Here is a 22,112-nt window from a genome sequence, read left to right on the forward strand (position 1 = left end):
GCTTCTGCTTTCTAGATGTATACCATGTTATTAGCACAAAAAAAAAAAAATGCTCATTTTACACTTCATCTGGGGTAGCAACTCCAACCAAATGGGCGGAGCTTGACACACTGCAGTTTTTTGCTTTATAATCTCAGTCAGTTTAAAATCTGAACTAAAATGAGATAAGCACAAAGCAGCCGTAATTCTTGTAAGCAGCAACATGCCAGAAGAGATAATATTGGATCCTTTCCCATATTTGGCACCACGTCTTGTTTCATTTTGGTGGCCTGTGATGTCACATGATTTACAAAGCTGATGCGGCTATGCCGTATTGATTTGTTTCATCGATGTATTTCTGAGCTCGCATGAGAGCCGCCATCTCCATAAAGTCAAGGGGAATTACAATTTTTCAGGTTATGTTGTTTTCTTGGAAGCTTTACTGCTATTTGTCATTGTTTTCTGATTCATGCCAAATCCATTCAATTTTCAGGACTTTTTTTATTTTTTGGTCTAAAACTGTAAGACGCCTTTCAATGGATTTTGTTCTCCATTCACCAGATAATAGAAATCCCTCCCAAGGTGAATGAACAAGCTACTCCCAGCGGATTGACTGAAATAGAAAGCAAGTGTCCCAATTTGCAGCACAATTCAAAGTGAATTACCTAAATAAAAAGAACTGAATCCGCATACGTCATCGTTGGCTTCTTTGCCTCATTTGTCTTTTTTTTTCCCGCAGGCACATCACCAATCATCTGTCACATACTTTCTTAAATTGTATTGATTTTTTTATCTTACTAATGGAGTCCTCTCCGTTTTATTCCTCCATGTTCTCATTTTCGTTTGGTGATTGTCTCAATGGACTACCAATGAACTGTTAAATCATTCATTCTTGTCAGTGTCTCCCCTATCTGGAATTATGAGCACAACAATTACGGTCGACTTGCTCTTTTTTTCATGCATTATACTTCATCCTGGTGTCCTTGTGTAAAGTTGAAGTGAGTTAAGCCCCGTTTATAGTGTCATACTTGATTGACACGCGCATACGTTTCCTGCACCACACCAATTTTCATGAGATGATTTGAGCTGTGTTATTTACACAGGACCTGCTCCAGTTTAAAGGGCAAATGTTTTTTTTTTTTTCGAACTGTGGATTTATTTATTTCCTGTCATCGCTGCTTCTACTTTTATTATGGCAATCTACTTTTTTTTTTTTTTTTTTTTTAAATCCTATACGCTGCCTTTCAGAGTGCTATTACAGTAGCGGGGCTTCTCCGCCACCAATGCAAATGGTTTCTGTTCTGCGTCGCTGCTGCAACTGTGCGTGGAGTTGGAATGACAGAGAGTCAGGACACTTAGAGCCGGGATAAGGTGGAATGTGAGAGCCTGAGAAGCTGACACATCCCATACTGCAACCATCCTTTTCCCGCGTGAAGGACATCATCATTCGGGAGCAGTGTAGCTCGACGCGTCACACACTTGGATGTGATTTTGTTGGGGTTTTTTTTGCGCCTCAGGCTCCAACAGACACATCTTAACAAGACCTGAGTCATTTGACCTCCTCGAAAAAAACATGATTTCTATGGTTTCCTTGTGTGCTTTCGATTCATGCAACAGTGGCAGTGTCATTGCATGGAAAGCCTCTCCAGATGGTGAACTAAAATACACTATCAGTTATATGATCTGCTCTTGGACATAAATATGTGTAAATCAACCAGAAAATGGAGCTAATTATGAATCATCTGATTAGTTTTTTATGAGAGTCGTAGGAAAGAGGCAATGGGGAGGGAATTAATGACATATTTTGCCCCTGGCCATAACTAATGTGACTGTCATGAATAGAGAAATGTAACTGAACATTTGGCACTTAAATGTTAACTCAATAAGGAAAAGAAATTGTTCTTTGGTATGTTTCATATTTGATTCTTTTTTATATTTTATTAGATTGTTTTGATGGGCTAAAACACAATGGTCCATTCGATCAGTGCGGAAAATTGACCATAGTTTGTTGAACTTCCTGGTTGCCGCTGATCTGGTTTCAAAAAGGCCTTGAGAAATCTCGGGATATTTCCCAATGAGAAGCTTAAATTCTGAGCATTTGGAGAATTTTAGGTTCCTAAGCAATTAGCCGAGCATCACAGTTCTTCATCAATTCATTTGGTAAATGATGACTTTAAATTCGGATGAAAACTTTTTTCCCTCATTTTGAAACCTGAAGAATGTATTTATTTATTTTTACCATGGCACTACTCTGCAGTGCAACACTGCTCAACATTTCTGGCTAGTTGTTGGGTCATTGATTAATTGTTGCACCTCTAGTCCTCTAGTTACCTAAACCCACCACAGTGTGTGTATATTTTGAGAGGAACTATAAATATTGTTTGGTATTATTGGAAAACCATAAACTGGGATTTTTTTTTTTGAGCGGGGCTGCATGAGTTGATGGTTTGTGCCATGTCAAATATACAGTTACATACCTCATGTATCATAGCTCATCTATTCCCTTGCTAAAAGTTCAGTTTCTCTCATTTTCATTTCCTCAAATGCAGATGTGTAATCACGCGAAAGTAATTGAATGTATTGCGGGTTACATTGGAATTACAATGTCTAGCACGACATGATGGCTTTATGATCGATGCTCATAGTTGATCGAAGAGAGCATATGTCAATGTGCATCAAATGGGTGTTGATCATAATGCACTGCAACGAAGTCATTTGATTGATCAATCACTTGTCATCTTTTTTCATGTTACTTTTTTCAGTACTTCTCTGTATTTTGCATCTGGAAGATTTATTGACAAAAACGTGTCATAATGTGACCGCACCAAATAGAATAGAATTTGACAAACACACATTGTAGAGGTGTGCGAAATTTAATACTACGTTCAGAAATGAAACAAATAATTAAATGAGATCAAATACAAACAGAAATAAATCAGGCTGTGTGATCAACTTTCTCATCTTCTCTATGCTGAATTTGCATCTGCATCCGAAATGAAGACGTCAGATACGCACACACGCATATGCATACACGCAAACACTGGCATATACTTTGTTGTGCTTTGTTTGGTCTCTGTGAGACAAACGTCAGTCCCCCATCCTCTTTTGTTTTCCTCGTTGTACACTTTGCGGGCTGCAGATAGGGAATAGATCAAAAGCGTTATGTTGAGTTGTTGTTCAGTCTTAAAGGATTTCAAGGCCCGGGTGAGGCTTGTGTGCATGCTTTTGCGTCATCTACCCCTTCAAAAAATGCCATGCGTATGCATCCAATGCCCATTTTTTGCAATATGCATTTGCTCATCCTTAAAATGAAGACTATTCTCAGCTACAAAATAACCGGAGTTTCATTTTGCATTTTCTCCCCCTCGACCGCTGCGTGAGATCTTCTCACCTTAGCATGACTCTACTTGCTATTGACACATTTCCATTTGCAAAAGCATATACCATTTTTGCTAACGGTGAGAGCTTCTGAGTTTATACACTTTAGCAGCAAGGAGACGGGAAGCTCCAAAAACAAATTTGGATAAAAAAAAAAACCTAACCATACTAACCTAATATTAGTATGCGTTTTTGTTATTTCTTGTCCTAATTCCCAAAAGAAAATGATCAGTAAGTTATGACTTCTGAAGATCAAAGATATGATGAATATGTATTATATCTATTTTATAATGCTTGCCCTGATTAATGTCGCAGTTTTTATTGCTAGAGAAAAAAGTGTGTATATATATATATATATATATATATATATATATATATATATATATATATATATATATGTATGTATAGTTTCCAGTTAAGGCTGACATTTCCTTTATTCAGGGAATTCTAAGAATTTAAGCAAATACGCGGCAAAATTATACACTTACTGTGATCAAACTAATTCAAAAGTCAAAGAAATCAGATGTCCTTTCATCGTATGAGACAACTAAAAGAAAAGCATTTGGACAAATCATGGAAATAGGATAAATTAAGTTTATTGGTATAGCTCTGAATTCATTTTAATTTTTGACATAGCTGGATTTGAATTCATCTAAAAGTCATCATCACTATCTGACACGCCAAATAGCTCCTGATATCCTGCGAGTCGGCTGGTCTCGATTTTTGTCTGGAAGCTCGACGGCTTTCGCGCTTGAACTTATCATGTGAAGATTACTAAACCCCGGGATTGACGCCATCAGAAAAAAGGTCCTCCTCTCCTCCTGTTTGTTTTCACTACCACTGCCAATGCACATGGTGATATTTGAACAGCTGCTGGTGTCAGGAAGTGAGGATGTCAGGCTATCTATTGTTTGCTTTGGTACCAACACAAGATGCCGAGAACATGAAGCTGTGGCCTGCCAGTCAGACTGACGCTTCAATTTCTAGCAAGCCATCCCCATCACCTTAATACCACATAATGAGTGTTTGCAAGCTGAATCACCGCAACTCTGCAAATGTCATGTGTGAAGTAGCGCGCAGAGTTGTTGCCGCAGCTGGAAGTAATTGCCAAAAAATGCGGCATTCTCCTCAAAGTCGCCGCATTCTTTCTCGGGCCAATCGTCTTCACTGTGTGTCAGTGTCAAACACCCACATCACCACCTGTGAAATCTTGCAGCATCGCCCCGATTCTTCTCATGCTGCCCCTTGATGAGTCACATAGGGAGAGCTTCACTCAAACCTGCCGGTTCGTGGAGAAAACATGTTATGGACACACACATACACACAACTGCGGGGCATTTTTTTGTACTTGTTATGCCTGCTGTGTTACCAGTTTGAGGTTTTGGAGTGGGTGTACTCTCTGTGGAGTTTCTAATGCTGTCCACGCTGCCAAAGACAATATCGGTTTATTGTGAAATTCCTCAAAGATGCATGCATATACTATAGATATGTTTTCTTTAATACCATTGTTATGTAAAAATGGCTACATCTTTTGCAGAAATACATTATCTCAGAGTTCTGAAACCTTGTTCAGCAGATCTTTTTTAAGATGTTTCGCTAAAAGCTTGTAGCTGCTGGTAAGGCTTTTGCCATCTGTTTAACCAATTCAAGCAGAGAAAGAGGATTAGAAGGCTGATATTAATTCAAGGCATGACATCACTTTAGTTAGAAATTCTCAGCAAATTCCAAGTTATCATGAGAGTAATGTTGCTATGTATGTCATTTATTTTTCTACGTTCATCAATTTTATGTAGATATCACTTTTGTCATATAGGGTTTTGTATTTACTATTGTGACTTTTTCCTGAATATATCAGTTGCCATGCAGTTGCTAGGGGATCAGTTTGCTTTGTTGATTCATATATATATAAATAGGATTAATGTTAAGCTATAGGTTCTCAGTAAGACGTAAGAATGTCAAGTCAAGCTCTCAAGCTGACATGTCAAGCTTTTCCTGGCTTACTCCCATGTCTAGTTTTCCGAGTTACGGCTACATTGTATTTTTTTGTATTAAGACTACGTTTACACCTTCATGTAAGGTCATGTCGTCCTGCAATCTTCTGGGTTAAAATTTGACTCCTCATGTGACAGTTACACTCAGTATTTGTCATCAAAATGTGAGTGTTACATCTAATGCACAGTCGTGAACTGAAAAAAGTGCAAAGAAGGAGAAACAAAGTAAAAAAAAATGTCTTTACAATAATTTGTGTTGGGGGTACATGTCACAACAGGGCATTCTGATTCATATCAAGTTTGCGGAATATAATTTAAGTAGCAACATCCACTTATTTTTATCCATCTCAAAAGGCAACTATTTTGCCGCTTGCACCTGAACAAAAAAACATACATTTTTTTTAGGCAATGAACAATCACAGCTCACCCATTTTCTGAGTTTGGTCATGTCATTTTCCCAAGAAGATCAATGATTAGTTATTACCCAAGGCCTTAGGCAATGTGTTATCGTTTTCAGTCGACAATAAGTAGCAAAATGGCCGCCCTCTGAGATAAATAAAAACAGGTTGATTTTGTTGCTTTTCCGCAATACTGCAATACAATATTAATCAGAGTGTGGTGCTTAGACCAGTGGGGTTCCAAAGAACATGTGAGGGTAAAGAAAAATTGTCCTCACTTCCCCTTCAAATATTATACTTTCAAAGTTGTACATCTGCTGTTTTGTATGGGTGATCCTAACTTGGGAATTAAAACAGTGTGTTTTTCATTCAGATGCCAAATCTCTTGAAAAAGGAGGATTTGGACTTTGGAACAGACAGAACACAGAAGTGGAAAAAGAGAGCAAATGTTTTAGACACAAATATCCAATGTAACCACAAATTAGACTCGGAAACTAAACTCATAGGACTAGACTTGCAAGAGCGACTCTGAAATTTGGCTCAGAAATATAACATAGGCTTGTCATGACATCTTGAAAGGCTGTCTTGATGTCCCGACTTGCCGAGCTTAAGATGCTGTTTTTCAATCTATGATTACATGATAAGATCAACTAAAAAATCGCAGCAGCTGCATGGCAAGTGATACCGTGACATTGTTTTTTTGCTTTAAAATATGATTAAATTCAGTTTTCATGGACAATCAATTTCACCTTTTTGCTTTGTGGAAGAAAATTTCTCAACACTGGCCCCCACACACACAAACTAGGAACACAGAAACACATTTTGACTGAGACTCATTTGCAGCACCGTGTCACCTGAGTGCTTTAGTGTGGCTTTAAGCGGGCTGTATGACATTATACTTTGTAACACTTCCCATTGCCGCCCGCCTTCGTGATGGATGCGTCTGTCAACCTTCTCCTGTTGAAGGTGCCGTTTTTCTGACAGCCGAATCAGCCAATCATGACGCCTGAGTGAGCCGCCACCTTAATCTCCGGCTCCGGCTCTAATTCCACATTATAGAAGGAACCGGAGGTATTCCCCGTTAGGGTGTCTCATCCCACTTGTTGTTGTACTCGCTTGCTCTTCCTTTTCATTTCACACTTGCATAAACTCCTTTTTAGCCTGTCTGTCTTGTCCCGTCTCCCAGTTGACTCTCCTTTGCGTCTCAGCCCCCACCCCTGTGTCCCCAGCCGGCTGGTGCTCATACTTCCGCATTGATTTTCTTTCCATTCGCGGGCGTATTTCTCCCTAAGTCTTTTCGCTCCTTAGCCTGTTTTATGATACCCGATTCTTCATCTTGGCTCCTTGTTTCTCCGCAACGTTCATAATGTGCAGCGCTCCTGCCATCGGCACTCTAAAGTGTATTTTTGCACGATTGCTTTTTATTGTAATTGCAGTGTGAGGACCCAATTAAGAACAGTGCAGATGTGAAAATTTGAGCCTACTTGACTTATTTAGATTCACACAGTCTGCTCTGTGCTGGGTTATTTCGCTCTAATTAAATTATGTTGGTAGGGCTTTTTGAGCAGCGGTTGCTGTGTTGTTTTTTCGCACCAAATTACCTCTGGAATTGTGGCCGGAATGTTAAATGTGTTGAAGGTGTCGCATGTGGTTAGCGCCTCTGCCTCATAGACAAAAGGATGCAGTCAAGAGGAGATTCCTCCCACATTCCAAAAAGACATGTTGGGCTGTTTGAAGACAGATATGTTGTCCTTGAGATGGCTGGATGGATATAAATATTTTTCAAATGACTGCTACAAAACTGGAGCTTAACAATAAGTGTAACTAAAAAACTAAAAATGTACTACTAAAGCCCAGACTTAAAGCCAATTAAAAATGTGTTTTGTGACCTGAGGTTGTGCATGAAAAGTCTAAAAAAATTGGTGGTGCTTTCGATATAAGTATAATATACCATATTTTCCACACTATAAGGAGCTCCTTAAAGCCTTAAATTTTTAAAAATTTGATGGTGCGCCTTATAATCAGGTGTGCCTTATATATGGATCAATACTGAGATTTTGTGTGTTTACAGTTGAACAAGGTTGGTCATATTGACTGAGTTATTATGCTATTGAGAGATTAGAGTTATTATTTGAGTTATTGTTATTACTTTGAGTATTACTATATTGTGATTGAAAAAGTTTTAAATTATGTCATTAATTGAGGGTGCGCCTTATAATCCGGTGCGCCTTATAGTGCGGAAAATACAATAATTAAATAAATCTCAACTTATTTGCATATGTATTTTGGATCGTCAAATGTTTTTTTTTAATAGGTGTTTATACACTATACCTTCTTAATCATAGTAAATGTGTCACTAATATTTGTGTTTAACTTTGTTTCGAAAGAAAACTTTAACCTCTGGTGCCGTAGCCTTGCGAACGGCAGAACAAATGTTTTTTTTTTTTTTTTTTTTTTTTCCTTTTGTAAAACTAACTGAGAATGGACCCTGGAGCATGCAGAAACAGACAAGCGTTAAAGAGTGAAGAGAAACTGGTTCATCACTGGTTTGTACTGTGATTTTTATGATGTTTTTGCCACTTTATATCCATCTACGTTAGTACAAGTCTCATTTTAGCTCAAGTTAAGCTGGTTTGTTTCTCAATCGACGTTCAGCTCTGCAATTTTTTTTTTGTTATTGTTAGTATGGGTTTATCCAGCCAACAGTGGGGCATTAGCTATTCAAATATTCCAAAAACAATTTCTTGGTGTTTATTTGAATGAACAGCATTAGTAGTTTTCGCGCATGTGCTTTGCACACTTATGAATCACGTGCCATTTAAAAGTAATTTCTGATGCCAATATGCAATGACACATTCTGACGCAAATGTCAAAATAATGATTCAATATTTGTATCTAGCTGTCAATTCGCTACTCAATTTGAATCACGAATCCATTTTTCAGTTCTAGTAGATAAGTATAGTTTCATTTATTTCAAAATTAGAAAAGACACACTAACTTTAAGTTATGCACTCACCTGAAGCCTTTTACACAGCAACTGGTGTCAATCATTTCACGTCAGAAGTTCTTAGTATATATCTTAAATGTCGCTGGCAGCTCATCAACCCAAACACTAAGCGTGAAAGTAAACACTGTGAAGTTTTACAAAGGATATATGACAACCGTGGCACGTATTTGCTCCCGAGCGTACGTTCCTGCTTACCCAAGCTGACGCACACATTTTTCTTTCCTGCGAGTCGCACTGACTCACTGACGGCACCGCTCGGCTTCCCCCCCCGACCGGCCCAAAGAGAGTTGACGGCGGGGCCACCTAAGGGCCATTTCCTTCCCTTGTATCATATATGCCTCGCCTCTTCTTCCTGCTCAAAGCTCCTTCATCTTCTCCCCGTCCCTGTACGAGTCACCGTGACATCCTACACTATCATCTCAGTCACACCCCCACGCTCAGACCTTTGCAGACTCCCTCTGAGATCAGCCAAGCCACCTCCACATGTTCGGACAAGGCATCGTGTATGCCGATTGCTTTAACATCGCGTTAGCAGGTCCCGAGCTTCTGTGGGTCTTACCACATAACATTCTAAAGGTTGGGTAGATGTTGTCTATATCCAACGCAGAAAGAGGAACAAAGATTCATTTGGGTTGAGGTGTGCTTTGGGATGTTTATTTACTTTTATTAGTTTCTTTAGTATTTTTGCTAAAGTCTCATTGTAGTAGTTTGTGTAACTTCAAAATCAGATAACAGAGACATTTGTTTTGGGCTTGCCTTGGGGGCAGGGGGTTGCTGGACCCCTGACCATCTGACCTCTTGACCAATGCGTATTCGCCACAGAACATGTAATTTGAGTAGCAAATGAGGAGATAGAGGGGTTTAAAAAGCAAGAACAAAAAGCCATGTGGGCGACTCGCTATCTTGACCGGATGAGGGCTCATCAGCAGTATACAGTAAAACTAAAGAATACATTTTTTTTCCAACCAAGACGCCTGAGTCCAAGAGGTCTTCATTTCCATCACCAACCAGCATTGCCTGGCGGCAGATTCCGGAAACACTACTGCAACTACTACTGCAACTACTGCAAGCTTTAAAGAAATTCAACATATTAGTGGTGCTATTTTTGTCCAACAAGTTTCAGTGTCATCCCATCTAGAAATGGGGGCCCGCTGTCCTTTGGATAAATGAGGAGATCCAGAGTTCCAGGTTTTTACCGTACTTCCTGTGTTTTTATTATATTCTTTTGGCTTAATTGAGCTTCTTGTGAGCATAAATCTTTAATTTGGATTTTAGACTGGTGTTGTGCCCTTGAGTCCATCTTTGTAATATTTGAATGAAGACCTAACATGCTATTAGGGATGGGAAGAGATCTCACAAGCTATTATATATTATTAGTAGTAGTAGTAGTATTTTAAGATAACTTTTGTCATAAATGCTTACATTTCACAATACATATCAATGGGTTTGGCTAAATGTGCCTTCTTCACCATGTCCCCAGTCATTTGTCTTGTGTCCTAAAGCTCAGGACTTCTTTTTATCTTTCATTTTCCTCCATTTGTGTTCTTCACCATGCCGGTCATTTGTCTTGTGTCCTGAAACTCAAGACTATTGTTTTTCCCTCCATTTTTGCCATCCCCCTTATCTATTCTTAACTTTTTTAATTCACCAATATTTTATTTATAACTGTTGAATTTAGCAGGGCGCTCTCTTAAATGTGTTGTTTACTCAATCATTTGGGTAGCTATGCTCCCGTTCAATAGACCAAAATGTTAATGTTTTCACAAATCTTTTTTCTTTTTCGTATCATAATTTACCAATATGATGAAACCACGTTCCTATTGTACAAACTATCTGATCAACATGAATGTAGCCGAATCTCATGAATATTGCCACTTAATGTTAACCATGCTCAAGCTACTCTGTTTATTGTAGTTGATTCTATTCTCCACTCCGGACTGATGCAAACAAACATATTCCCAAAGCATGATTTCCAGAAGCTCATTTGAATTCCATCGGGTGAACACATTGAATCCGACAATGCATCAAGGCTGAATTAGAAAGCAATCATTTGCTCTTCCTACAACATTCATAACGGAAGCGAGGCTGATACTGTGATAAATGGCGTAATATCAAACTATTTCTAAACCAGAAATTTTCTTGATGTGTTGGATCACTGACTTTGAACGTACATGATTAGAAAAGTTCTCGTGAATTGGCACCGTAATGTATTTCAATGAGAAGCACATTTTGTCACCAAGCTCTCTATGAATATTTAATGAAAGTTTGTCCTTTTTCTAGTTTGTATGCTCTTTGGTCACATTCTGTGCTGGTGCGGGTGGATTCTTTGAAAACCAAACGAGTATTAAAATAGCACTCAAATAAAAAGTAACAATAAAAAGTTTTTTGCATGTTATCTGATGTTTTCGGAACATTTGACAAGCCACGGAAATTAAAGTTGTTGACCCTCCTGTGTTGTCATTTTCTATTCTTCGGAGGTTAAGGGGTTGTCTTTTGATCTCATCTAGTGTTTGGGAAGATTGAATCAGCTCAAAAATTACAGGAGTGTTTTAAATGCTTCAAGGTCAAAGAATTTAAATGATCAAACTTTTGGAAAGAAGCAGTAGGATGGCTTGTCATATTCTTTGGTAAAAGGGCATTGCTTTGTACTCTACTAAGTAGGATTTGCCCCCCGATGGACAGTTTACGTATATCAAGTGTATGAAATCTGTTCAATAAAGCCTTGCTTACGTCTTTTCTCCATGCCCTGTGATCTCATAACCACAGTTTGGAGGCTGAACAAGCTTGTGTCTTTTTTGCAGACAACTTTATTTTTATTTACAACACACAGCATAGAGTGCACCAGAGCGTGGAAACAGCAGTCCGAACTCTCCCCGAGTCTCTGCAACAGTGAGCACACCCCCTGTAACAATATATATATATATATATATATATATATATATATATATATATATATATATATATATATATAATATGGGTGGGTGTATTGCATGAATGATTGCAAGAACTGAGAAAAGTCTGCCCTATAAGGCACACTTAAAAGCCTTATTTTTTATTTAAAAAGCAGATGGTGCGCCTTATAATCAGGTGTGCCTTATATATGGATCGATTTTGAGATTGGGATTCGCAGATGGGGAATGAACTGAGTAAGTAAGCTTGACCTGTTTCTTTTGTGTGTTTACAGTTGAACAAGGTTGGTCATATTGACATTGCATTATTATGCTATTGAGAATTTAGAGTTATTATTTGAGTTATTATTGTTATTACTTTGAGTATTACTATATTGTTATTGAAAACATTTTAAAATGTGTCATTGATTGAGAGTGCGCCTTATAAACCCGTGCGCCTTATATATGGAAAAGGTTTTAAAATATGTCATTAAGTGAGGGTGCGCATTATAATCCGGTGCTCCTTATAGTGCGGAAAATACGATAAGTGTTGGAATAAATTGCTGAGATAGATAAAAATGAATAGGAATGGAAAAGGCTTATGTGAGAGCTATAATCACAGCAATCCATTCACTGAATTTATCTTACAAATACAACTTGCAGAATGTTAAACTGATACCATCAGATGTGTTTTACATGGTTTGACAGTGATACAAAAAAAACAACCTGCGGACTCATGAGGATTTTAGTTTGATGCTGCCATTTTTCTTTTATTATAATTTATCATCCTCATTATGATTCCTCAAGGGGAAATTAAAACTCACTCTCTGCTGCACCTCTGTGTTGCACACCACACAGCCAACCAGATTACAGACATGCAGAAATGAGTGAAAGGCGAACTTCGACACTAGCCAGGAAGCAGAACAACATCATTTCAAGTTGCCATTTTTTACACTTGTTCCACAATGGGTGTGAACTGTGACCCTCTGGCAAAGTCCTAATGGATCAGCTACTGTTTTATCAGAATGATCCTTCATTGAAATACATAGAAATTCAAAGAGGGGCCACTGATAACTTGAGCTTGTAAAAGATGAATAAAAAAAATCACATAGATCCTGCTCGAGTGAATTAGCAGGTTGTCAAAGCACGGTCATGTTGTTCTCAGCCAGGCGTAGTTTTGGTCCTGGAACTTTTCATGGGGTTTTTGATCGTTGTTAATATATCATTTGGTCGCCCATGAAGCCATTTGAGATCTTTTTGTCTATTTGGGAATACAAATAATCTTGATTGATCTTGAAACCTTATTTGTTTAATTTTCAGGGCGGCTTGCTTTGCACTGGCAGCATCAACAATTGGCCGCTAGAAGCTTTTAGATTCTTGAACTAAAACTAATCTAAACAAGAAAAAGTTGAATTATTTCATTCATACACAGGATACTTTACCTACTTGTTGATCTTAGTGGCCCTCAATGGTTGTGAACGGCTGAGCATTCATTTAGGAATATTCTAAGTTTCTGCTTGACATTTTCCAAACAGTTTATCGTCATCATTACTTTCTTGGTTTGGAGGGTTAGGAAAAGTTTCCTTGTCATGCAGAGTAGCAAATTCACACTAATAAAAATGAGAATGAGTCTCTCTGCTACAGCAAATGCTGGTAATTGGTTTAATGAATGCATTATGCCACTGCAGATTGAACACATGCCTTGTGTTAGTTTCATCCTCTAGGAATCACAAATAATGACGTTTTCATTGCTTTTCCAGTCACACTAAAAGTCTCTTCAATCCAGGTCATTCAATCCAATATACAATTCCATACACTGTGTGTATATATATATATATATATATATATATATATATATATATATATATAGTACTTATTATGTTATTAAAGTCAATTAATCAATTACTTTAGGTACTACAGCATGTAGTAATTGATAAGTTTGGATACTAAGCCAGTTTCTTAGCATTTGAGTAGTATTTTAGTATCTTCAACACTCAAAGCAATTGATTACCGGTACTTGTACTGTCATACTGAAAGATTGATTGCTTCAGTATTTTAGTACCTACAGTAATTTGATTGTTCTAGTGTTTGAGTCATTTACTAACCTTTAGCCAAACTCAAAATTATAAATACATAGGTACATCCAAATACTTTAGTTATTGAGTACCCGAAGTAATCAATTACCTGTACTCAAATACATAAAGTAATCCATCGTTTTATTACATACTTCCCTACAGTAATTACATTTACTACCCAATTATATATCCATTTACTTTAGTTATTTAGTACCAGCCATTTTTGGAACCTCCTTTGGCTATCTCTTGTCTGGAATCCTATAAAAAAAAAAAAAGTCAAAATATGACAGGCATTGAATGAGGTAATTGTCCTCTCTCACACAATTATGTTAAGCCTGTCATGGTTTGTGTATCCTGCGCCATATTGTGAAGGTCATATTGTTCCTCCTTTTGAGAGAATGGAGGCAAATGATTCGATTGGCCTTTCCAGCTTCTGGACATAATGACGGATTGTGTGTTTATTGTGCGTGCGCAGATTGGCTTGTGGCACTCTGAAGATGGACTGTCTATGGAGAAGAAGCTCCCATCAATCAACGTAACGGACACCCTCTTCAACACGACTCTGACCATCACTACAATACTCGTAAGTGGCATGCTGTGCACACGTCATGGTAATGCGTTAGCGCCATGACATTCTGCGGGCGCACAGAAATTTAAGTTGCATTTCATTGATCAAACTTCATCCTTATGGGATGCAAAGAAGAAATGGCGTGCAATTGTTTTGCCCAGGCGCCTCCATAGGAGGCTATGTCGCCGTGCATCAGCCGGAGCTAATAATTCACCGTGTCAAGGTTTCTCACCATCTGTTGTAAATACAAATCACATGAGCGGCACATCACTACCTTTGATACCTATTTTTTGAGGATCTTTTGGGGTTTCATACTATTAGTCATCAATGGCTTCACAACAAGGCAAACCTTTCAGTTCGGGGGCCATATTGACTTTTAAAATTTTACAGCGGATCCGGGTCAGGAACGAGATACAATACAAATAAAAAAATGCATTTGCTTACGGTACATCAACAGAACAAAAGCATTAAGGTATTAACATACCTTTTAACGAGGACGGTGTTGTTGATCACCCATTTTAGCAATCGCATTGAAGTCTGGTGGTAATCCTGATGTGGCAATCGTCAAAACACACCTGAAGTGTTCATCACTCATCTGGCATCTGTTTGTGCTTTGTTAGTGTTCATCACACTATAAGTCTGTTCACACACATATGTACGTGGAGCCAAACAACACCAGCATCCTCTGTGCCATCCTCTGGATGTTGGGAAATTTGGCTGCACTCAATCAAGCAAAAAGCCCATCCAGTTTCAGGGACTTGGACATGTCCTTTAACACCATGTCACATTGGAGATTAATCAGTTCAAACTGTGACAGTGTTTTCGGGTCTTGTGAGAAGGGACATGACACCAGCTGAAGCGCCCTGTCAATTTTTCCAAAATCACAAAACCGACAGTAAAATTCCTCATGCAGATCATCTAGTCATTTTTTTATTTTTTTCACATGATTAACACAGCCCGTGTGGGAAATGAGCAAATTATTTGCCTGACAGTTGCTTCGAAACCAAAAGCAGCTTGCTTTTGAAAGCTCTGACGTTTGCTTGCATTTCATGCACAAATTGTTTTTCCCTTGTAGCTTCACATTCAGCTCGTTGACGTGAGTCAGTATGTTCACGATAAAAGCTAAATCACAAAGCCAATCTGTGTTATTCAGATCGGATAATTATCAGTGTTCTCAAGTATCTCCAAAAATGAAATAAAATTCCTGTTTGAGCTTGTGGATAGGACTTTTCCTTAACATAATCAGTGGATATCAGAATAGTACGATAAGTTCATGTGATCCGTGTTAGTTTCCTCAATAAAATGAATTAACTGCCGACGGTGAAGTCCCTTTGCTCAAATAAAGTTGACAAGTATCACAACTGGCTTCAATACATGGTCAAGACAGATTTACACAGGGCTTCCTGGTAAAATATAACTGTAGGAAAAATTACCACCTGTTTACTTCTCCCTGTTCACGCTGTCCTGATTTTTTTTTTTTTTTCCAGTGGAATTTGGTGATCTAACTTTGGTAACGTTAGCGAGCATACTCCAAGGTACAATATCAGTGCCACTGATTGGCCACTAATATATTGTTAAGTAAGTCCGCTCCCCGTGTTTTTCCTCTCAGGGATTCCATATCCAAAAACGCCATTATCTTGAAATGCTCGTTAATCTCTCTGATAAAAATGAAAAGCTGAGCAGTGTCTTTTAAATCATTGCTTTCTTCAAGTGCCAAAGAATATAAATGACTCTGCTGTTTTGTTTAGCTTGCTAGTTAAGTGTGCGTCAATTACTTCAATAAGGTGTGTCACTGACCTGCGTGATAAGCTACTTTTTTCCAATGTTTTCCTGCTCTGAGGGCATAAAATACTTGCATTCTCTACCATGCACTCTTTAAGAAACTCCAATTTGGAGAAAGGCTTGCTGGCTTTTGCTAGTGTGAATGCAAGTAAACAACTTGTTTTTGGGTTTACATCTTGGATGGTAGTTGCTTGAAAAAAGATGTTTTGATGAGCGAAAATAGTTTGTTCTCTCTCTCTCTCTCTCTCTCTCTCTCTCTCTCTCTCTCTCTCTCTCTCTCTCTCTCTCTCTCATTCCTCCTCAAGGCTCCTCAAAATCCATAGTTTACCCACCTCTGGCCTAGATCATGATATTTGTACACTTTCCACAGTGAAACATATGCATATAAATTACATTTGGCACATTGGCGATTGAATTTATTAAATGCATGTGGTTGCCATGCCCTCTTTAGGATAATGTTCAATGCCGGCCAGCCACTAATCATCCATCAAGCCATCATCCTGACCGCTTATCCTCACGAGGGTTGTGGAATGAATGAAGGAGCCAAGAACAGGTGTTTTACTGACATTAAAATGCAAAACAGTGTCTGTAGATCGCACTCACTGACATACGTTCCTCCTATCAAATCGGTCCCCGTGGGAACCCAGAATCCAGAACAAATTCTGCTCGCAAGTGACTGTGCGACCAAACATACATTCTCACCACTTTGGTAATAAGTAATAAGCAGAGTACCTTTTTCAAATAAAAAAGAAATCATTAACATCACTAGGTGATTTTTTCAGTTATTAAAGTGTAAAGTTGCAATTTTCCATCATCAAAATGAGGGAAAGAACACAGACTTATTCTGTTGGTCTCATTGAGAATGATTCACACGGAACGTTCCATTTCACGGGGGGCGGTGGGTTGTCAGATGAAGATGTGAGTGTTTGAGAACAAATGAGACGGTTCCTTCACAACAGGAAGTGGGTGTGAAAGGATAAATTGGGTGAGCTCTGCGGCTCGATTTCATTTTAGAGATATGGAGTCCCTCGACCAAACTTTGGAATCCACTGCTGGGCAATTTTCCGGGCCTATCACAGCTCATTCATCACGATATGATTGCCGTGTCGCTCTTATCTTGCTTGTGCGCAGCAGCTGAATTTCTTACCTGCAAGACTGTTTGTGAGCGCTTGAATTAGCACTTCGATTCGTAATAGACGCCTGCTTCAAGCACGCGTACGCGTGAGAATCCTTGACACCGTTTCCCAGCCCGTATGCTGCGGTTTTATTACACCAACGCTGTCACAGTCACAAAATTGACAATTGCTTCCCCGCGGGTCCATAGGGCATGTGTTTGTAATCATTGATCCCATTTTACACTGTAGTGATTTCGTGGTGTTTATTACCTCAGTAAGCATGTGATGGAAAAAGCCCATTATTGGCTTGTGCGAGATAAAATTAACTTTATATATTGTGTTTTATTGCGCTTTTCTTTGTGAAATGCAGCAGCTTGTCAAGCTGTAAAAAGACTAACTTATTTGCATGTTGATATCTTTCGGTCCCCCCTGGGTCCGCGTAGAGCTATATGGTGATTCGATACTGCGCTTATGGCACTTATGCTTGTGGGTATTTAAAACAAAAAAATAGACAAGATACTGTTGTGCCTTGAGATACGTGTGTGTGTTTTTCAAGATATGAGAGTCATTTGGATCTTTTTTTTTTTTGTTTTTTTTTGCTAGAACTGATAAGCAGTAACACAGCCATTACCTTAAAGTGTACCTCCAGAGAAAAATATACTTTATGTGGTTGTTGGTTTTGCTGGTTGTATTAAAGCAAGCTAACAAAAGCTGATGAAACATATTTGGTGAAATAGCATGGACGCAGCTATACCTGCCTGAAAGCTTGGATTACTCAGTGGTTAACAGCCATCTTGGCTGTCTTTTGTTATTTATTTATTTATTTTGTCTTATTAGGGTCATCTGGCAAGAAAAAAAATATCTATCAAAATCAACTGGTGCATGCAAGGGACGGCCAAATCAGTGCGCCTTAAAATTAACCAGGCAGTTTTAATTTACATATTGTTCCTTGAACCCCATCAGGACCTCGAGGTGGGACACCGGATGTTAGGATTAGGGCTTTAATAGGATAGTCCACTTATTTAGCTTGCTGTCAATTGAAAACGGTATCACATGTGCTCAGGACTGGAGTAACGACCGATTGCTTACCTGTTGATCATGTGACATTCAGAAGCTGAGCTGTGATTAGTCCGGCATAGTTCTTCAGCATGCGATGCCATTTTCAATCTATAACAAATGGTGGAATGCATTTTTGAAAGTATTCATTGTCTAAAAAACTAAGTAGTTACTAAGTTAACTAAAGACAAAACAATGTTTTTACAGTTGGCTAAATAAGTAGACTACATATTCCTTTCATTAATTTATTCTCTCTCTTCTTTTAATTATGTCATCACTATACGTTTTAAGGTTTTATAAAGATCTATTTTTGTTATTGAAAAACAAAAGGAGGGTTTTTTTTGGAGGGGGGGCAGAATATTGGCATTTCATTCATTACAATAGGGAATGACAAATTGAGATTCAAATGTTTTGAATTCAAAGCCTGATCATGAATCAAATCTGAAAGGGTCATTGCATTAATTCAAAAATAATACTTTTTATTGTGACTATAGAACTGCGCTTTGTCACACTGAGAGATGTTTGTATGTTTGCTTGTATATTTGCAATATTTTCAATGAATGAACACCTTTCTGTCATTGTATATTAAAAATAAGATTTCTTGTCTTTCTGGCAATGCAATACTTCTAATGCATTTGATTGTGGGTGTTCCAAATATTACGGCACCTGTGCACTGATATTCTTTTTAGTGTTCAAATGAGTCCCCAGCACACTTATCAGTCCACCACCAGACTTCTTTGCCTGGGAATAAGAGGCTGCTAAGGAAGTCTGACTATTGTTTTGCTTTCAAACTTCGACTGAAGTCTTATTCATTTGCAAAAGGACATTTCCATGTGACCCAAGCACAAGCAGATTTGGGTAACGAGTCACATTTTTCCTGTTCACTCATTTTTGGGATGAATTAATTTCTCACAGACAGCTCGGTGGAAGAGTGCTTTGCCCGTCACATTTCAATGTTCCAAGTTCGATTCCAGCTCGCGCCGGTCTTCCTGTGTGGAGCTTGCATATTCTCTCCTATGCCCACTTGGGTTAGCTTCGAGCGATCTGGCTTCCTCCCACACTCCAAAAATATACATGGCAGGTGTATTGGATGCTCTAAATTATTCTTAGGTGTGATTGGGTGTGTGAATTGTTGTTCGGCCCAGTGTGCCATACTAGCAACCAGTTCAGGATGTCCCCTGCCTACTGTCCACAGACAGCTGGGATAGACACCAGCAAGCCAGTGACCCTAATGAGGACAAACAGCTATAGAAAATGGAAAATGGATGGATGGATGGATGGATGGATGGATGGATGGATGGATGGATGGATGGATGGATGGATGGACATTTTAGAGCAGGAGTGTCCAAACTCGGTCCCAGAGGGCAGGTGTCCCGCACGTTTTCCAGGTTTCCTTCCCTGACACACCTGATTCAAATGGTTATCTAATCAGCAGAAGCTTGATCACCAATGCTTGAGGACTGAGTTCGGACACCCCTGTTTTAGAGCAACACATTTTTTACTATTTTATGCTTTCCGCGTGTATTTAAATCTAAAGGTAAATAACTGTTCGCTGTATTTTTTTTTTCACAGACTTGTAATATGACATTTCCCATGCTTGTAGTCTTGATCTCCCTAGTCTCCTGCATTTCGACTGAATTGCATTTCCGTTTCCAGTGGCTGTGTAAAGGAAGAATAACGCCGAGGCCATTAATTTAATTGTGTCCAACAATATCGTACATTTGAGTTTGTTGTAACAATCAAGATCTTGGCTGTTTTGCAAATTTCAGACAGCTAATTTATTACTTTAATGATAACACATAATAATGAGCAGTACTATCTTGTTTTGACCGTCAAACGCTACTTAATAGTCCACCAGGCAAAGAACCAGAGCAGTGTTGGTCGGAAATCCTTTCTCGTCTTTGACCTGGTGCCATAAGTGAAAGCCAGGCCAATGTTGATCCCTGACTGTCCTTTTACTGGGTAGCCTCCCTTTTTTTATTTTGTCTCTTTGGCCAAAACACTTATTGTATTGCTTTTACCATGACAGCAGTAATCACGCAACGTTATTGAATCGTCTGTCATCTTTGTAGCAAATTTGGAAAAGGGGACATGACCTATCCAGCAGTCACCAGGTTTGTAGTTTTTTGCGTGGCAGGGCTCCACCCTCCTCAAAGCTGCCCAGGGCCGGTAAAAGCAATACGGACCATTCACGGCATGACCCGATTACCATTCAACCATTTTGTAATTCAATGTTTCAAAGAGGTAAAAATATTTCATGAAGGCTGAAAAGTTCAGTAGTGATGATTTAAAGTGATGTTCGGACTTCATTTTAACAAGCAAAAGGAGCCACGCAGTCACAAAATGCGATTAAACACGCAGATTAAAAAGATCATTGCAATGATAAACATATTAATTAAAACCAACGTTTTGTGGTGGCCTCAGAACGACAAGGTGCCAGCAAATCGTATTTCCATTGCTTCTTTTGTTTAAGAAAAAGAGCTTCAATCCAAACGAATTAGAAATCGACCAGCATCTCGGAGCAAATTGTTTCACCTAAGACTTTTAAAAGTGCCTCTAGATTTGACTTCAGAGAGTATTAGAATCAAAGTGATTGTGTCTGAGGTCTTAAAGGCAAAAACATCCTTTGGATTAGGAGAGTGCAAAAGGAAGGTGAAAACAGGCATGATAGCAGTCAGGCCAACACATCAACAAGTAAACGAAAGACGCTCCCTCTTTAACTGATTCCTGTTCCTGCCAGTTTTAGTATTAGAGCGCCTTTGATCAAACAGACGTGTGGATGTTGGAGAATACATAAAGAAAAGCTTTGTCATCATGAGTTTTGGACAAAAAAGTTCCAAATGACACTCTTCTTCTTAACAGGGATACTTTAACACAATGCGTGTTCAATCATGGCACGCTACAAAATTGCTGTCTCGATACAGCTTTCTCTCTTACGGTGCGGTATTGATTTTGCAGCCTAGAATACTCTCCAATACCAGCAGGATTTGCATGATTGTATTTATTTTTATAAAAGAAATGTAAGAAAACACTTGAGCAAGTAATCTGAATTAAAAAAAAACTCTATAGTCAGCAACAATAGGTAAAAGAAAATATGAACCATTCTTAAAAATTAGGTTGCATAAATCCATCCTCAAACATGAATATGCTGCACTTCAGTGAAATAAAGACAACAAAGGTGAAGGGCATGAAGAAATTGCACAAATGAATTCAATAAAAACAAATTATACTCTTTGAAGTGCAATAATCTATGTTTGCTTGAGTACATTCAGAATCTTTTTAATTGCAATATGTGATGGGAATGGACTATTTGTATATGAGAGCGAACATTTTAAAAGTAGACCAGTATAAAATGGAGACAACTCTAATATATACATGTTGGAGGATACAAACATACATCATTACGATAACAAAATTGGACAGGCAGCATAACTCAGTATGCTGTGATAATTGCATATATAATAGTATTCTATGGTTTTTGCATTATTACTGCAGCCTTATTTGACATATCACAGTACTCATTTGGACTATATTAAAATAAGACAAAGTCTTAACACATATGCTCTCTATTAAAAAAAATAAAAAGGAAATGAAAACACAAAGGTGGATGAGGTCTTGTAAAATAAGTCTTATTATAAATTGGTATTAGCTGCAGTGTTTATTTTAATGAAAAAACATGCCAATCATTGTAATACGTGGCTTTCTGGACTACAGACAGCGAACAGAGGGATTAGCAAGAGGGGAGCTGTAATATGGTAAACGTAATCCTAAAGTCCAGTACGCACATGCACATTTGAACTATTTTCAAAATGTGAGCATCAGTCTGGTAACTGCTATTTTCCTCATGCACAGCAAAACCAGAAGTAGAATCTTGA

The 22,112-nt window shown here is 38.4% G+C and overlaps 1 protein-coding gene across 2 annotated transcripts in view; it reads left to right on the forward strand.

Moving 5' to 3' along the window:
• The window catches only part of grik4 (glutamate receptor, ionotropic, kainate 4), a 296,763-nt gene that overhangs the window by 244,687 nt on the left and 29,964 nt on the right, over nucleotides 1-22,112 (forward strand). For both annotated transcript variants that reach the window (XM_088427398.1, XM_088427399.1), the window contains one exon: nucleotides 14,192-14,299. In XM_088427398.1, coding sequence (XP_088283524.1) covers nucleotides 14,192-14,299 — 108 coding nt within the window. The remainder of the gene's footprint in view (nucleotides 1-14,191; nucleotides 14,300-22,112) is intronic.

The sequence above is a fragment of the Hippichthys cyanospilos genome, chromosome 11 (assembly GCF_059441005.1).
Source record: "Hippichthys cyanospilos isolate Australia breed blue-spotted pipefish chromosome 11, RoL_Hcya_1.0, whole genome shotgun sequence".
NCBI lineage: Eukaryota > Metazoa > Chordata > Actinopteri > Syngnathiformes > Syngnathidae > Hippichthys > Hippichthys cyanospilos.